This window comes from Thunnus albacares, chromosome 14, assembly GCF_914725855.1.
Source record: "Thunnus albacares chromosome 14, fThuAlb1.1, whole genome shotgun sequence".
NCBI lineage: Eukaryota > Metazoa > Chordata > Actinopteri > Scombriformes > Scombridae > Thunnus > Thunnus albacares.
This window is the reverse complement of record NC_058119.1, coordinates 28236654-28251059: the sequence shown is the minus strand read 5'-3', so window position 1 is coordinate 28251059 and position 14406 is coordinate 28236654. Positions and strand designations below refer to the sequence as shown.

At 37.4% G+C, this 14406-nt stretch overlaps 2 protein-coding genes across 3 annotated transcripts; both read left to right on the top strand.

The window, feature by feature from the left end:
• Positions 1-977: 977 nt before the first annotated feature.
• On the top strand, positions 978-3790 carry LOC122997230 (ovarian cancer G-protein coupled receptor 1-like). Of its 2 annotated transcripts, none has more exons than XM_044373261.1 (3): positions 978-1268; positions 2574-2761; positions 2896-3790. In XM_044373261.1, the coding sequence occupies exons 1-3, from the start codon at positions 1107-1109 to the stop codon at positions 3401-3403; spliced, it is 858 nt and encodes a 285-aa protein (XP_044229196.1). In that variant the 5' UTR covers positions 978-1106; the 3' UTR covers positions 3404-3790. The 2 variants fall into 2 exon arrangements, with proteins under 2 accessions (XP_044229196.1, XP_044229198.1); XM_044373263.1 differs by lacking the exon at positions 978-1268 and adding an exon at positions 1282-1919.
• Positions 3791-10887: 7097 nt separating this feature from the next.
• LOC122997386 (G-protein coupled receptor 4-like) lies at positions 10888-13931 on the top strand. The gene is made up of 4 exons (XM_044373483.1): positions 10888-10943; positions 11820-12069; positions 13102-13289; positions 13424-13931. Exons 1-4 carry the CDS (start codon positions 10888-10890, stop codon positions 13929-13931), a joined length of 1002 nt encoding a protein of 333 aa, XP_044229418.1.
• The last annotated feature ends 475 nt before the right edge of the window (positions 13932-14406 follow it).

Below are 14406 nucleotides of genomic sequence, written 5' to 3'. Positions count from 1 at the left end.
ATTGGGGTTTAATGATGATATAAGTAGCCAGAGACCATTTTTAGTGTGTGCTAGAGCCGAATGATTTTAATGTCTACACTTGAAATCTGTGTGGAATAGCTCACCATGGTGTAGAAGAGCAGAGAAGGTCAGATACCATTAAATAGCAGCGCCAAGTGGGAATATTTCAGTAATGAATGAATGGAACATCTCCTCATTTTTGTAGAGATCTCATAGAGTCAGTATGCTTCCACTTAAGTGTTTGTCAGATGGTCAAACAGTATTTGAAACCACTGGGTTGCAACTTTCCAAAATTGGTCATGCCAACTTAATGCTACTGGCCAGTGATGCAGAAGTGAGAAAGTATGTAAAACAGCATAAATTCTTTCAAGGAGAGATTGTTTGAAAGTGTGCCCCATTATCCCCAAGATAATCTCGGCTAGCCCCTCCAGCTTTTCACCAAAGGTTGAGTGTGGTTGTTTAGAACAGATATAAAAACTTTGACAAGGACTTGTATTATCTGACAAGTTATTTTTTGATGAAATATAGAACTTCAATGATTAGTCGATTATTCTCATTGCTACTTTATTGCTCATTTTTTCAAATTATTGTTTCAATCATTCTTCAAGCAAAAAGGCCAAATATTCTCTGGTTTCAGCTTTTTAAACATTATGATTTGCTCCTTTTCTTTGTCATATGCAACAGTACATTAAAAAATCTTTAGGATTTGGATTGTTGGTCAGAAAAAAATAGCAAACTGAAGACATCCTCGCAGGCTCAAAGATATTGTGAGTGTCATTTTTTTTACAGTGTATAAAACACTACAATTTATAAACACAAAGGTTAATCATTTAATCAGGAAATCGGGATGATCGGCAGCTTAATCAGTGATGAAAATAATTTTTAGTTGCAGCCCTGAAGAAATATTATTAGGAGAAAATGTAATAAAGACACCATTTTTATGGCTATAATATACACTGTATTTGTGTGGACTTGCACCTCAAGACTTTAGTGATGTCACTTAACAATGTTATGTAGATATTAAAAAACTTCCATAACCTGATCTCTCATACAACAGGTTTCACTCTGAAGAAGAAGAAGATTTCTACATCAACAACACCTTACAGATGGAAAGCAATAATTACAGCAATGTCACATTCAACTATAATTCCACCTCCGATGACATCCCTTATAATATTGAACCAAATATTCCGTATGTGATGACATGCGTAATCATTAGTTTCGGCCTCCCTTTGACTCTAGCGGCCATCTATTCTCTTTATTCCCAGGTGAGTACTTTATGACTAAGATTTATTAATTTTAGGTCATGTGTCTGTCATACAGTCTGTCTGTAAAGAATCTTCATCCTGTTACAAACCTGGCTCAGGGCTTGTAACAAAGGAGAGAGTCCACACACTGATGAACGGTGCAAAACGATATTTATTTAACTAAACATAACAATTCATACTTAAATATGGGAATGTTAGGCATCAGTGGTGTAAAGTGGGTGTGTGGATGCATGAAATGTTGGCTGTAAAAGTAAAGAAAGAGAAGTTCAACACAAACTAATCTAAAGTGAAAGCCATGTGAACGGGGTGCTGCTGTTCAGCTGAAAAGAAAGAGAGAGACTCCTGGGCCAGCAGTCCTTTTATATCCTTTGGGCCACTCCCTCCTCAGGTGCAACTGATCAGCTATGACAGACCTCTTAGCCTACCACTCCTGGAAGAAAATAACAAGAGTGTAACTGGAGAGAACTAGAGGCAGATAAATAAAGAGAGAAAGAGAAAGAAAGCAAGAGAGAAAGAGAGAAAAAGAGAGAGGGCTGTCACAATCCTGCTTGGGGGCTGGAAGGAAGTCTTGTAATGTCCTATAATTTTAAGCTACTTGGACCTTAAACACATGCAGTTAACATGTGTAGCTTCATTCCAGCTTCTCTTAAGGTGAAGTTAACAGCATCATTAACTTGTAGAGAAGAAATTGTTATCAGGTTTATCAGAATTTTTCACTCCACTCCCATCTGGTTGCATATAAAGGACAAAAAAGCGGTTTTAAATTCCATTGCAGACTAATCATCAGATTACGATATATATATAAGTATTTCCCTCTGCTTGAAATCGTTGTATGTATGTGTATGTATGCATCTATATGTCTATGTTTTAGAGGCACATATAATGCACAGTTTAACCAAATTTCCTCATGAGGACAATCAATATCTATCACTCTGTCTTTAGCATGCTAACACGCTAAACTAAGATGGTCATTGTCATTGTGAGCATATTAGCATTTAGCTCAATGGACCCCTGTGCCTAAGTACAGCCTCACAGAGCAGTTAGCATAGCTGTAGACTCTTGAGGTTGTTGAGTCTTGTAACATTGATTGGCCAGTGTGTCATATTTGATGACACATTGACCAATGCATGAATGTTTCTGACTGCAATTGCTGTGCAGAGCAAAATGACATATTTGTCACTACGCAGAATTCAATCCACTTGTATTTTTGCACATTTTGTTCAGAGATCCTAAATGAAAACACCAAAAAATTGAAAAAAAATGTTTCCAGCTGCTTTGTTTATTTCTACCATTGTTTTCTTGCAGGTGCAAAATAACAATGTTGCTCCAATCTACATCATCAACCTCCTCATCTCTGACATCATTCAGCTCTGCTACATGATCTTCTTAGTGGCAAATCCTGTGGACTGGAAGATCTATAAAATCTTCTTTTATATTTACTGCTTTGGTGGGGTGAGCAGTGTTGGCTTCATGGTCTGTGTCGCCCTGGAAAGGTAGCTATTTGTCTATCTTGTATGTTTTTAGCTACTTCCATGTGTATGACCATTATATTACCATATAAATCTGAAGCTCCTCAAAGTCAGGAATATTCTGTATGTGATGATAGACTGTGTATCTTGTGTTTCAGGTATTTGCTCATCGCATGGCCACTGTGGTACCGCTTCAGAAGAACCATCAAGATCTCTCTTGCAGTCTGTGTCGTGGTCTGGACCCTTCCTCTTGTTTTTGTCCTTCCTTTCTATTTCCAGGTTGAAATTAAGGTCTTAAAAACCATTTTCGCTGTCTTTCTCCTTGTTCCTTTACCACTGTTCATATTCTTCCTGGGTGGGACCCTCAAATCGCTGTCTTCTGCCATCTCGGTCTCCTCTGATGAAAAACGACGAATTGTGGGGATGTTGGTCCTGGTGCTGCTCATCTACACGCTGCTGTTTCTACCCAGCATCATCTGGTTTCTGGTAGGAGAAGCCAGAGATAATTATACCTTCAGCGACCTGACTTTCATGCTTCTTAAGTTGAGTCCTCTTGCAGACTTGATCCTGTATGTTTTCATGAGGAAAGGGGCCATAGACAAGCTTTTGGCCTCTCTGTGTTGTTGCAGAATGGACAGTGATGATAACAGCAGATCATCAGCATGAAAGACAACAACATGTACACAGTCAGCTCCATGCAGGCAGAGAAAGAGGGAGAGAGAAAAAGGAAAAGACAACAAAACTAATAAGACTGTTTGTTGTCAGCCAGTGGTGTGACCATCACAAGTAGATGAAAAGAAATCATTGTTTTGATTATGTTGTGAGAGAAGTGGTTAGTGGGAAATGTTTGTCCATGCAGGTTAACTTTTTCTGATTCATGGGGATGACTTCAACAAATGTACATTAAACATGTTTTTATTTGATTTTTAGCTGGAAGTTGATGTCTATCATTATTATCCTTTGAAGGGGACATAGCATGCTTTTTGTGATTTTCTGTCATTTATATTCATAATTTAAGTCTGCCAAGGGGCAGCTTCCTGGAGCTGGCCAATCAGAACAGAGTGGGCTCATCGGGAGGGGGCCTTAAAGAGACAGGAGCTAAAACAGCCTGTTTCAGACAGAGGCTGAACTGAGGGGCTGCATAAAGGGGCAGTACAAGATAAATAAGGAGTTTTTTGAACTGGAAGTCATGAAAAATATACCAGTAGAGCCCCAGAATAAAACTATAGACCTGGAAATGTGCATGTTATGTCCCCTTTAATCAAAGAAGCAAAACCAGATATTACTTGTTGATCAACTGAGCTGTTCAATACCATGATCACCCTGTTATTATAGCTGCCACTCCGTCTTATTTCTACAGGGAGATCATCATATCAAGTCTATAGACTTTTTTTTTCTTTGGCCTCTCACACACATTATAATTTACAACGACATAAAGACCTGGATGACCTGCAATTTTCTACTACTAAATTCAGATAAAACTGAAGTTATTGTGCTTGGCCCTAAACACCTTAGAAACTCATTATCTAATGATAAAGCTGCTCTGGATGGCATTACCCTGGCCTCCAGCACCACCGTAAGGAATCTGGGAGTTATCTTTGATCAGGATATGTCCTTTAACTCCCACATAAATCAAATTTCAAGGACTGCCTTTTTTCACTTACGTAATATCTCAAAAATCAGGCACATCCTGTCCCTAAAAGATGCAGAAAAACTAGTTCACGCATTTGTTACTTCTAGGCTGGATTATTGCAATTCCTTATTATCAGGCTGCCCTAACAAGTCTCTAAAGACTCTCCAGCTGGTCCAGAATGCAGCTGCACGTGTATTGACTAAAACTAGAAAAAGAGATCACATTTCTCCCATTTTAGCTTCACTACATTGGCTTCCTGTAAAATCTAGAATAGAATTTAAAATCCTTCTCCTAACTTACAAAGCCCTTAATGGTCAGGCACCATCATATCTTGAAGAGCTCATAATACCGTATTATCCCACTAGAACACTGCGCTCCCAGTATGCAGGCTTACTGGTGGTCCCTACAGTCTTTAAAAGTAGAATGGGAGGCAGAGCCTTCAGCTATCAGGCTCCTCTTCTATGGAACCATCTACCGGATTCAGTCCGGGGTGCAGACACCCTCTCTATGTTTAAGAGTAGGCTTAAAACTTTCCTTTTTGATAAAGCTTATAGTTAGGGCCGACCAGGCTCGCCTTGGATCAGCCCTTAGTTATGCTGCTATAGGCCTAGACTACTGGGGGACTTCCCATGATGCACTGAGCTCCTCTCTCCTCCTCCTCCTCTCCATCTGTATGCATTCATGTAACATCAATGCATGTCACTAACTTTGCTTCTTCCCCGGAGTTCTTTGTGCTTTCTCATCTCACAGAAAAACCTGACTCCCGGGCCGAACCTTCGCGGTCCTTCACAGTCCTGATGGCATCCTTCCCTGTCTGTTGATGCTTGTGTTTGTTGTTGTTTGTTGTTGTCATTGTTTTTCTTCTGTCTCCCCTCCCCCTTTCCCTCTCTCTTTCTCTCTCTCAACCCAACCGGTCAAAGCAGATGGCCGCCCACCAAGAGCTGGGGTCTGCTTGAGGTTTCTACCCGTTAAAGGGGAGTTTTTCCTTACCGCTGTCGCCAAGTGCTTGCTCATGGGGGAACTGTTGGGTCTCTGTAAATTAAAGAGTACGGTCTTGACCTGCTCTATGTGAAAAGTGCCTTGAGATGACTTCTGTTGTGATATGGCGCTATATAAATAAAGATTGATTGATTGATTGATTGAATTTGTTACTTTTTAAAAACTTTTTTCCTACTTATAACTATGTATGTCTATTATTGTGTGTGGGGGGTATTTTTATGCACACAAGTTAAACAACATATGATTTACTTCTTTTTATCTAATGTAAGTTATATTTTGGGGGGTTTTGTCGTCGGCATGCTATGGCTTGAAAATATAGATACAATCTTATATCACAGTACTTTTATAAGAAATTGTAAATTTCCTGGAAATTCAATAAAAACATGTTTCCAGACAAAAATATTTGCTTTTGACTAACTCTGTGAATTAAACCTGACAGATCATCAAAATCTCTGCTGGTTGTCTCTGGTATATATCATCATATAGCCCAACTCTACTGTTGTGTAATACCATGGAGGCATTTTGTGTTCTTCTTTTTTTCCAAATTACTGAATTATGTTCTCATACTTTCTTAGATAATAATTTGGGGCAGAAATTATATCATATTTTTCACTATAAGTTACAGTAGTGAGGCCTACTGTACATTTCCCCCTTCTATAACTTGTTGATTACCAACTGTTGCACTAATCAGCTGACACTGCAGCAGCAGAGATCCAACAAAAGCATATTTCCCAGAATCTCTTTAAATACTTTGGCTTTCTGCAGGGTGACACTTTATAAAGAAAAACATGCATATTTAGATGATAATGTGCGATTGCTTAAGGTTCCTACTTGACAAGTTGTATAGTGTACAAAAAAGATGATAAATTATAGTAGTTGTAATTTATTTAATCATATGTGATTGAATAAAAAACAAGTATTGAGTCATTTCAACTCCATTCAGTGCACACATCTGTCATTTTGCTCTCCCCAGCCCAAAATACCTGTTTGGTTAGTCCACAGATACATTTGGAACTGAAATCTTGTATTTTAAGGTTTCCTCTGACTTTTTAGGCATAACTGTGACTGAATTTCATCAACGCTGCACACTTTATGTGCATTGCAATGACAAAAATCACTGCTGAAACCAAGCTTTTGCAGAAAATGGTGGTTTGTTCAGTTTGGGTTGGGAGAGACTTGTATAAGTAATAATGCAGACACATGACTCTATGAAGGGAGAAAATAAATAAATAAATAAATAAATACATAACTGAACCATAAATCCATTGTCTAATTTCATGTAATACTGAACCTAAATCAAAGCATTTTGCATTCTTCTACCTGCCATTCCAACTGGCAACCTTTATCTAGACATACTTCTAATCTTTTAAGTTCCTACAAAATTACAGTCAGTTATGCTTCCATTATTAAATATCAGGGCTGATCTACTTTCCCTTCTCTTGTAGATCAAAATGTTTCAGCTCATTGTTTAGCTGTCACTCTCTTGGTTCACTCTCAGCACTCTAATAGCGTCATTTTCATCCACAGCAGGCAGCTGTTTACAGTGAAAAAGATCTAGAAATCCACTGTACACTACCTGCTCAGCACCAAATGGCAAACAGACACAGTTAGCTGTAGACTAGCTGGTGAACATAGTGGAGCATTTAGCAGCCAAAGATCCAGATATTTCCCTCAGGAGTTGGTAGAGAGCAAAAACAGAGCTGAAAGAGAGTGAATATTGGACTTACATTCACCAGGTGAATGAGACTAACCTTTGTCCTAATGTTCATGCCTTTTTCAATGCTCCTGCATGCTTTATAGCAAGAATGCCAATTAAACAATATTCACAAAGTACAACTTCTCTCTTCTTTAGAAGACTAAGTAGAGGAACCTCCTGTGTCTCATTCTCACCACATTACTGCAGATTGCAGAGGACAAAGCATTAAACTCTGGTGTAAGGAACTCATTCAGCTTGGGATCTGCAGCTTTCAAAGGTAAATTTCATATATTTTGTGTGTACTTTTTTGTTTTATCAACATCCAGTGTTGAGGCAATAATGGTGTCACTCCATGTTTAATCTAGTACATAAAAACTGTAAATGTAGTGATACAAAACAAGGAAAACAGAGATGCAAACAGTCATGTAAATAAACATGCAAACAGTGACAGTTTACTGCTGTCCAACCAGTAAGTTTCTCCCTCTCTTCTCTTCTATACAAATTTGAAATGTGAGAAATACAAGTATCTGTCTGTGTCATAAACAAATAATATGATAATAATAATAATAATAATAATAATAATATGTGATGACAACACAGGAAATATACAGTATTTTAAAAAACAAAAACAGGGAAGTAAAACAAATATAAACAGAGAAGAATGAGAATAAAGGTTGTGGCACTGTCTAGAAATTCTTCCAAGAATTCCTGAAAGTGATGAAAGCTGGTTTATAATATTTTCATTTGAAATGTTCAAAATTTTCTAAAATACTTTCATGACAGAGTTCAGACTCTTAAAGAGAAGATAAAACTATAACTGGATGGAAAATCATTGAGGGTGTTACATATTCTGTGTGGTTTTGGCGAAACAGAGAGTAATGTGATCTGTAATCAGTTCATTTTAAATGTGTTTCTCAGTGTTTTACAAGAAAAGTGTGAAAGATCATTATTTTGTAGTCTACATTAACATATTTTAAAAGATACGTATAACGGTTAGTCATATTATTTATCAGAATTAACTAATCGCAGTAATGATGGATGAAATTGTCAAATAATTTGACCAAATTGTGACAATACATGAAGGTAATTAAACAGACTCTTCAGGTTGTCTGTCAAGACCCAACAAACAGATATCAACAACAGATCAGACACGGATTGACTTTCCAGCTACATCAATACATGAGGACATGAAGAACACATGAAGAAATAAATAAGGAGAAAACAATTAAACTAAAGAAGGAAATAAATCTGCACAGCTTCTAGCTGCAGCCAGCAGCAGGATCAGCACCTTGGAGAGCTGATCAAATCCTGACAACTGTGCACGATGATTTTTTGCATGATTAAAATTAATGATTTAATTTTTGAACAATATTTAACAAATATTATTTTTTTGAGATTACAGTGATCAGGTTTCCATACTTTCAGCAGTTAAAATCCCACTGACTTTACCTGTTACTCCCTGACTGAACAAAATGATTTTAAAAAGAACCACAGTTGAATAACAACAAAAAAAAAACCCTTTTCAAAAAAAAAAACATAAAGAAATTTGCAACAAAATAAAACAGAATCTTAAATTGATGGTCTGGGGGTGGCCACAGGAGGGTCCAGGAGCATCAGAGGCCAGTGTGCTTGTAATAAATTGTGTGCTTTCACTTCATGCACAAGCAGATCTGTTTCCTCTGCAGAGAGGCACTCCTTCTTACTACTTAGCAAATGTGCCATTATAATAGCAATCCGCCAAGGTGCAAGTGCACTGGGCTTTTAAAGGGAATGGGAGATGACACTATGATTGATTTATTGCATGTTACACCAAAAACAAACCAATGATTAATTAAGAGACTAAGGACAACCCTTTTGAACCATGCGTCTGGTGCTGCAACCATTTTCTCCATCGTTAAACTATCAAAAATGGATTTGGACAGGACTTAGATACACTTGCACCATGCGCTTCAGACCATGTGCTTAAGTTTGTTAAAATAGGGCCCTCAGTGTTTTACAGGATAGGTTACAATCCTCTACAGCCAGTGTGTCCTCGGCCTAGTCAAGGCTGTTGGCATGTCAAACACAAATTCACACACACAGCCAGCTAATTGTAGATATGGAGCATCTGTATCTATTTAACCACAGGAAGTTTTCCTGAAGCGTTATGCAAAATTCCCTCTCCCAGAAACTAAAGTAAGCATGTATGCAAAAGTTGTTTTTTGTGGTAGTTTACCAGCTGCCGTACTAGACCAAGCCAATAGGTCCAAGTCACCTTCTACACAGTTAAAGCTGGTTCACCCCTGCTTGAATTGCACCTGAATAATGCTCTAAATATTAGCATTGAAGAATCGGAGGACCAAGGATGATGATGATAATGTGCCTTCTGCAATCAGCAAAAAGACCACTGATTTTCACTTTATTAGATCTGGATTTCTAGTTGCTTTGGACACTTATATCTCCAAATTGGGGTTTAATGATGATATAAGTAGCCAGAGACCATTTTTAGTGTGTGCTAGAGCCGGATGATTTTAATGTCTACACTTGAAATCTGTGTGGAATAGCTCACCATGGTGTAGAAGAGCAGAGAAGGTCAGATACCATTAAATAGCAGCGCCAAGTGGGAATATTTCAGTAATGAATGAATGGAACATCTCCTCATTTTTTTTAGAGATATTATAGAGTCAGTATGCTTCCACTTAAGTGTTTGTCAGATGGTCAAACAGTATTTGAAACCACTGGGTTGCAACTTTCCAAAATTGGTCATGCCAACTTAATGCTACAGGGCAGTGATGCAGAAGTGAGAAAGTATGTAAAACACCATAAATTCTTTCAAGGAGAGATTGTTTGAAAGTGTGCCCCATTATCCCCAAGATAATCTTGGCTAGCCCCTCCAGGTATTCACCAAAGTTTGAGTGTGGTTGTTTAGAACAGCTATAAAAACTTTGACACACTGTACAAACTATTGTTTGTTTAAAGCATACCCCTGATTTCAGTGCATTAATCTCAGATGGTGGTAATGCAAATGAACACAATTTAAAACACAGAGGGCTCTTTTGTCTTCTAGTGTTGATTTTTTATTTCTTATTGTCAATTATTTATTTTTCCCGCGTCGTTGGGCCCTACATTACCCTGGAGCTCCTGGCTTTTGCCTATACTGCCTATGCCAGCAGCCAACCTGAGCCTATTTTATTTCAGGGCCTGTTTGACAAAAGCGATTTGTGAGCACTGCTTACACACAGATGGTAAATAGTGTTACCATCCTGTTTCAGCTTCCCCTGGCCAGCTTTTGAGGTAAATTTTGTGACATTACTTTTCACTTGCGTATGTAGAGATTGTAAAAGTGACATTAGAACTGCAAACAGGAACTGCTTTGGACTGTAGGTGTACAGAATAATGTGGTTAAACCAACTGTATTTTATTTCATTTGCATTTTTTTCACCTAAGTGTAATTTTGATATTTAAAAGTTGTGTAACAAAGACAAAACAAAGGGTGAGAAAATAGCTAAAAAGATAATAACATTCAAAAAAAATTGCACTATTTTGAATTAAATGAGCTGAATAAAGAAGAATGAAGAAACAAATGTTGTTTATTATATTTCTGCATTTCTTGTATTTACTGTATGTTCTGAGCCAACATTGATCCACATAGAGGTATTTATAGTGATATTTGCAGTTTTGATGACAGCTGAGATATGAAAGAGTTTCCTCTGCTGTGACAATATGTTACTGATGAAAAGTCGAACAGAGGGATAGAGTTATACAACCCAAGATAGGTTAAAGCCAATTAATGATTCCATCCCAGAAGGAATAAGTGTTTCCCAGTTCTGTTGTTTTGGACAAATGTTGCAGTTTCGTCGTATGAGTCTTAACCAGTACGCTACAGGGATGCCCAGTATGTTAGTGTCGTTAAACATGGTGAATGTACCAGCCTGCAGTTGTTTCCTCCAATTAATTTTCATGTTAACTCCAAAAGATAGTCAGATTGCACAATCTGTAAACAAAATATAAAATATGCAGATGATTCATAAAATGGTTTGGTCAGACATGCAAACCTCCTTGTCCAAAATAAGAGAGCACAGAGTTATTCAACTGGTTGGATGTCAAGTGCAGAAGACAAACCATCTTAGACCAATGTCTCTGTACCTTAAATTACTGAAATAACTGTATGAAATTCTGTAGTAATGACCTCACATCATCATGGAAAAATATTTATGTACATCACCAGGACTTGTATTATTTGAAAAATGTTTTTTAAAGATGAAATATAAGGCTGTAATGATTAGTCGATTATGTTTATTGGTATTTTGATAATCAAATTATTCTTTCAAACATTCAACAAGCAGAAAGACCAAATATTCTCTGGTTTCAGCTCCTTAAACATTATGATTTGCTCCTTTTCTTTGTCATATGCAACAGTACATTAAAAATCTTCAGGCTTCTTTGGATTGTTGGTCAGAAAAAAAATAGCAAACTTAAGACATCTCCGCAGGCTCAAAGAAATTGTGAATGCAATTTTTTCACAGTGTATAAAAAACTACATTTTATAAACTAAATGATTAATCAAGAAAATAATCGGCAGCTTAATCAATGATGAAAATAATTTTTAGTTGCAGCCCAGAAGAAATATTATTAGGAGAAAATGTAATAAAGACACCTTTTGTTGTGGCTATAATATACACTGTATTTGCGTGAACTTGGACTTCAAGACTTTAGTGATGTCACTTAACAATGTTATGTTAAAAACTTCCATAACCTGATCTCTCATACAACAGGTTTCACTCTGAAGAAGAAGAAGATTTCTACATTAACACCTCACAGATGGAAAGCAATAATAGCAGCAATGTCACATCCCACTACTATCATTATAACTACACCTACTATGATTATAATTATACCGACTATGATTTTTGCAACTCCTATTTTGACAAAGAAATTCTATTCATCTTGAATGTGGTTATATGTGTAATCATTAGTATCGGCCTTCCTTTGACTCTAGTGGCCATCTACTCTCTTTATTCTCAGGTGAGTACTTTATGACTAAGATATATTAATTTTAGGTCATGTGTCTGTCATACAGTCTGTCTGTAAAGACTCTTCATCCTGCTTGGGGGCTGCTAAGTCTTGTAATGACCTATAAATTTAAGCTAATTGGACGTTAAACACATGCAGTTGAAGTTAACAGCATCATTAACTTGTAGAGAACAAATTGTCGTCAGGTTTATCAGAACAATTTGTACAGCATTATTTGAGCTCATTATTTTAGGTTTTGATTAAAACAATCAATAAATATATGAAATTTTGTACAAACACATGATGCCCACTGACCTGGTTGATCCGATGACTTCAAAAAGTCCAATACTTTGGTTTACAACCAAATACCAGTTAAACTAATGGTAATGTGATCTGCCTCAGCTGTATTTTGTGTTTAGTGCTAATAAACAGATGTAACATGACCCTGAACACCCCACAATCAATTTTTCACTCCACTTCCATCTGGTCACAGATAAAAGACAAAAAAGCAGTTTTAAATTCAATTTTCCACTAATCACAAGATTACAATATATATTAGTCTTTTTGTCTGCATGAAATCGTGGTGTGTATGTGTGTTTATACATCTATCTATTGTATGTTTTAGAAGCATAATGCACCGTAAAAACAAATTTCTCCATGAAGACAATCAATATCTATCACTCTATCTTTAGCACTTTATCTTTAACACGCTAAACTAAGATGGTCATTGTCAATTTGAGCATATTAGCATTTAGCTCAATGGACCCCTGTGCAGCCTCACAGAGCAGTTAGCATAGCTGTAGACTCTTGTTGGTGAATCTTGTAACATTGATGGGCCAATGTGTCATCAAATATGACACATTGCATGAATGTTTTTTTTCTGCAATTCCTGGGCAGAGTAAAATGACATATTTATCACTACGCAGAATTCAATCCACTTGTATTTTTGCACATTTTGTTCAGAGATCCTTAATGAAAACACCAGAAAATTGAAAAAAATGTTTCCAGCTGCTTTTCTTTATTTCTACCATTGTTTTCTTGCAGGTGCAAAATAACAATGTTGCTCCAATCTACATCATCAACCTCCTCATCTCTGACATCATTCAGCTCTGCTACATGATCTTCTTAGTGGATAATCCTGTGGACTTGAATATCTATAAAATCTTCTTTTATATTTACTGCTTTGGTGGGGTGAGCAGTGTTGGCTTCATGGTCTGTGTCGCCCTGGAAAGGTAGCTATTTGTCTATCCTGTATGTTTTTAGCTACTTCCATGTGTATGACCATTATATTACCATATAAATCTGAAGCTCCTCAAAGTCAGGAATATTCTGTATCTGATGATAGACTATGTATCTTGTGTTTCAGGTATTTGCTCATCGCATGGCCACTGTGGTACCGCTTCAGAAGAACCATCAAGATCTCTCTTGCAGTCTGTGTCGTGGTCTGGACCCTTCCTCTTGTTTTTGTCCTTCCTCACTATTATTGGGATGATTATAGGGTCACAAACATCATTACCGCCGTCTTCTTCCTCATTCCTTTCCCACTGCTCATATTCTTCTTGGGTGGGACCCTTAAAGCCTTGTCTGCTGCCATCTCGGTCTCCTCTGATGAAAAACTACGAATTGTGGGAATTTTGGTCCTGGTGCTGCTCATCTACACACTGCTGTTTCTACCCAACATCATCGGGTACCTGGTAGAAGAAGCCAGATATAATGATACCTTCTACAATCTGAGGTTCTCGCCTCTTAGGTTCAGTCCTCTTGCAGACTTGATTCTGTATGTTTTCATCAGAAAAGGGGCCATAGGCAAGCTTTTGGCCTCTCTGTGTTGGTGCAGAATGGACAGTGGTGATAACAGCAGATCATCAGCATGAAAGATGACTACATTTACACAGTCAGCTCCATGCAGGCAGAGAAAGAGGGAGATTTATGATTAAATGTGTCCCATTTCACTCCTGCTTGGTAAGTAGGCATTCTGTAGGGGAAAATATTAGGCTGTGTATTTCTTTTAACGATGGGGGCTTGTATTACTGCTGCTCAGGGCGACGCCCCTCACCTCAAAATCTCCCGTGCCATCTATTACTTCTATACTTAATCATCTCTTATCATTCGGTAGAATAAACATTATCTTTGCTTCATTCACTTGTTGTTCTTCTATGTATGGAGCTTTAGATAAGTTCAGTCAGGAAGACTATCTTTGCACGCATAGGCCATAGTTTTATTTCTCATATCATTCTGCATTCACATCTCACACATTTTTACTCATTATTCCTTGGTTGTCTTTGCCAGGGCTGTCAATCGAGATATCAGTTGCTTACATCAGCGAGTCACATCTGTCCAATAGCAGTA

Bases quoted from the DNA above. Each gene is read 5' to 3' on its own strand.
- LOC122997230 (XM_044373261.1), top strand. From the start codon at position 1,107: ATGGAAAGCAATAATTACAGCAATGTCACATTCAACTATAATTCCACC. The intron at 1,269-2,573 runs GTGAGTACTTTA...GTTTTCTTGCAG, and splicing joins TCTATTCTCTTTATTCCCAG to GTGCAAAATAACAATGTTGC. The intron at 2,762-2,895 runs GTAGCTATTTGT...CTTGTGTTTCAG, and splicing joins GTCTGTGTCGCCCTGGAAAG to GTATTTGCTCATCGCATGGC.
- LOC122997386 (XM_044373483.1), top strand. From the start codon at position 10,888: ATGTTGCAGTTTCGTCGTATGAGTCTTAACCAGTACGCTACAGGGATG. The intron at 10,944-11,819 runs GTTAGTGTCGTT...CTCATACAACAG, and splicing joins GCTACAGGGATGCCCAGTAT to GTTTCACTCTGAAGAAGAAG. The intron at 13,290-13,423 runs GTAGCTATTTGT...CTTGTGTTTCAG, and splicing joins GTCTGTGTCGCCCTGGAAAG to GTATTTGCTCATCGCATGGC.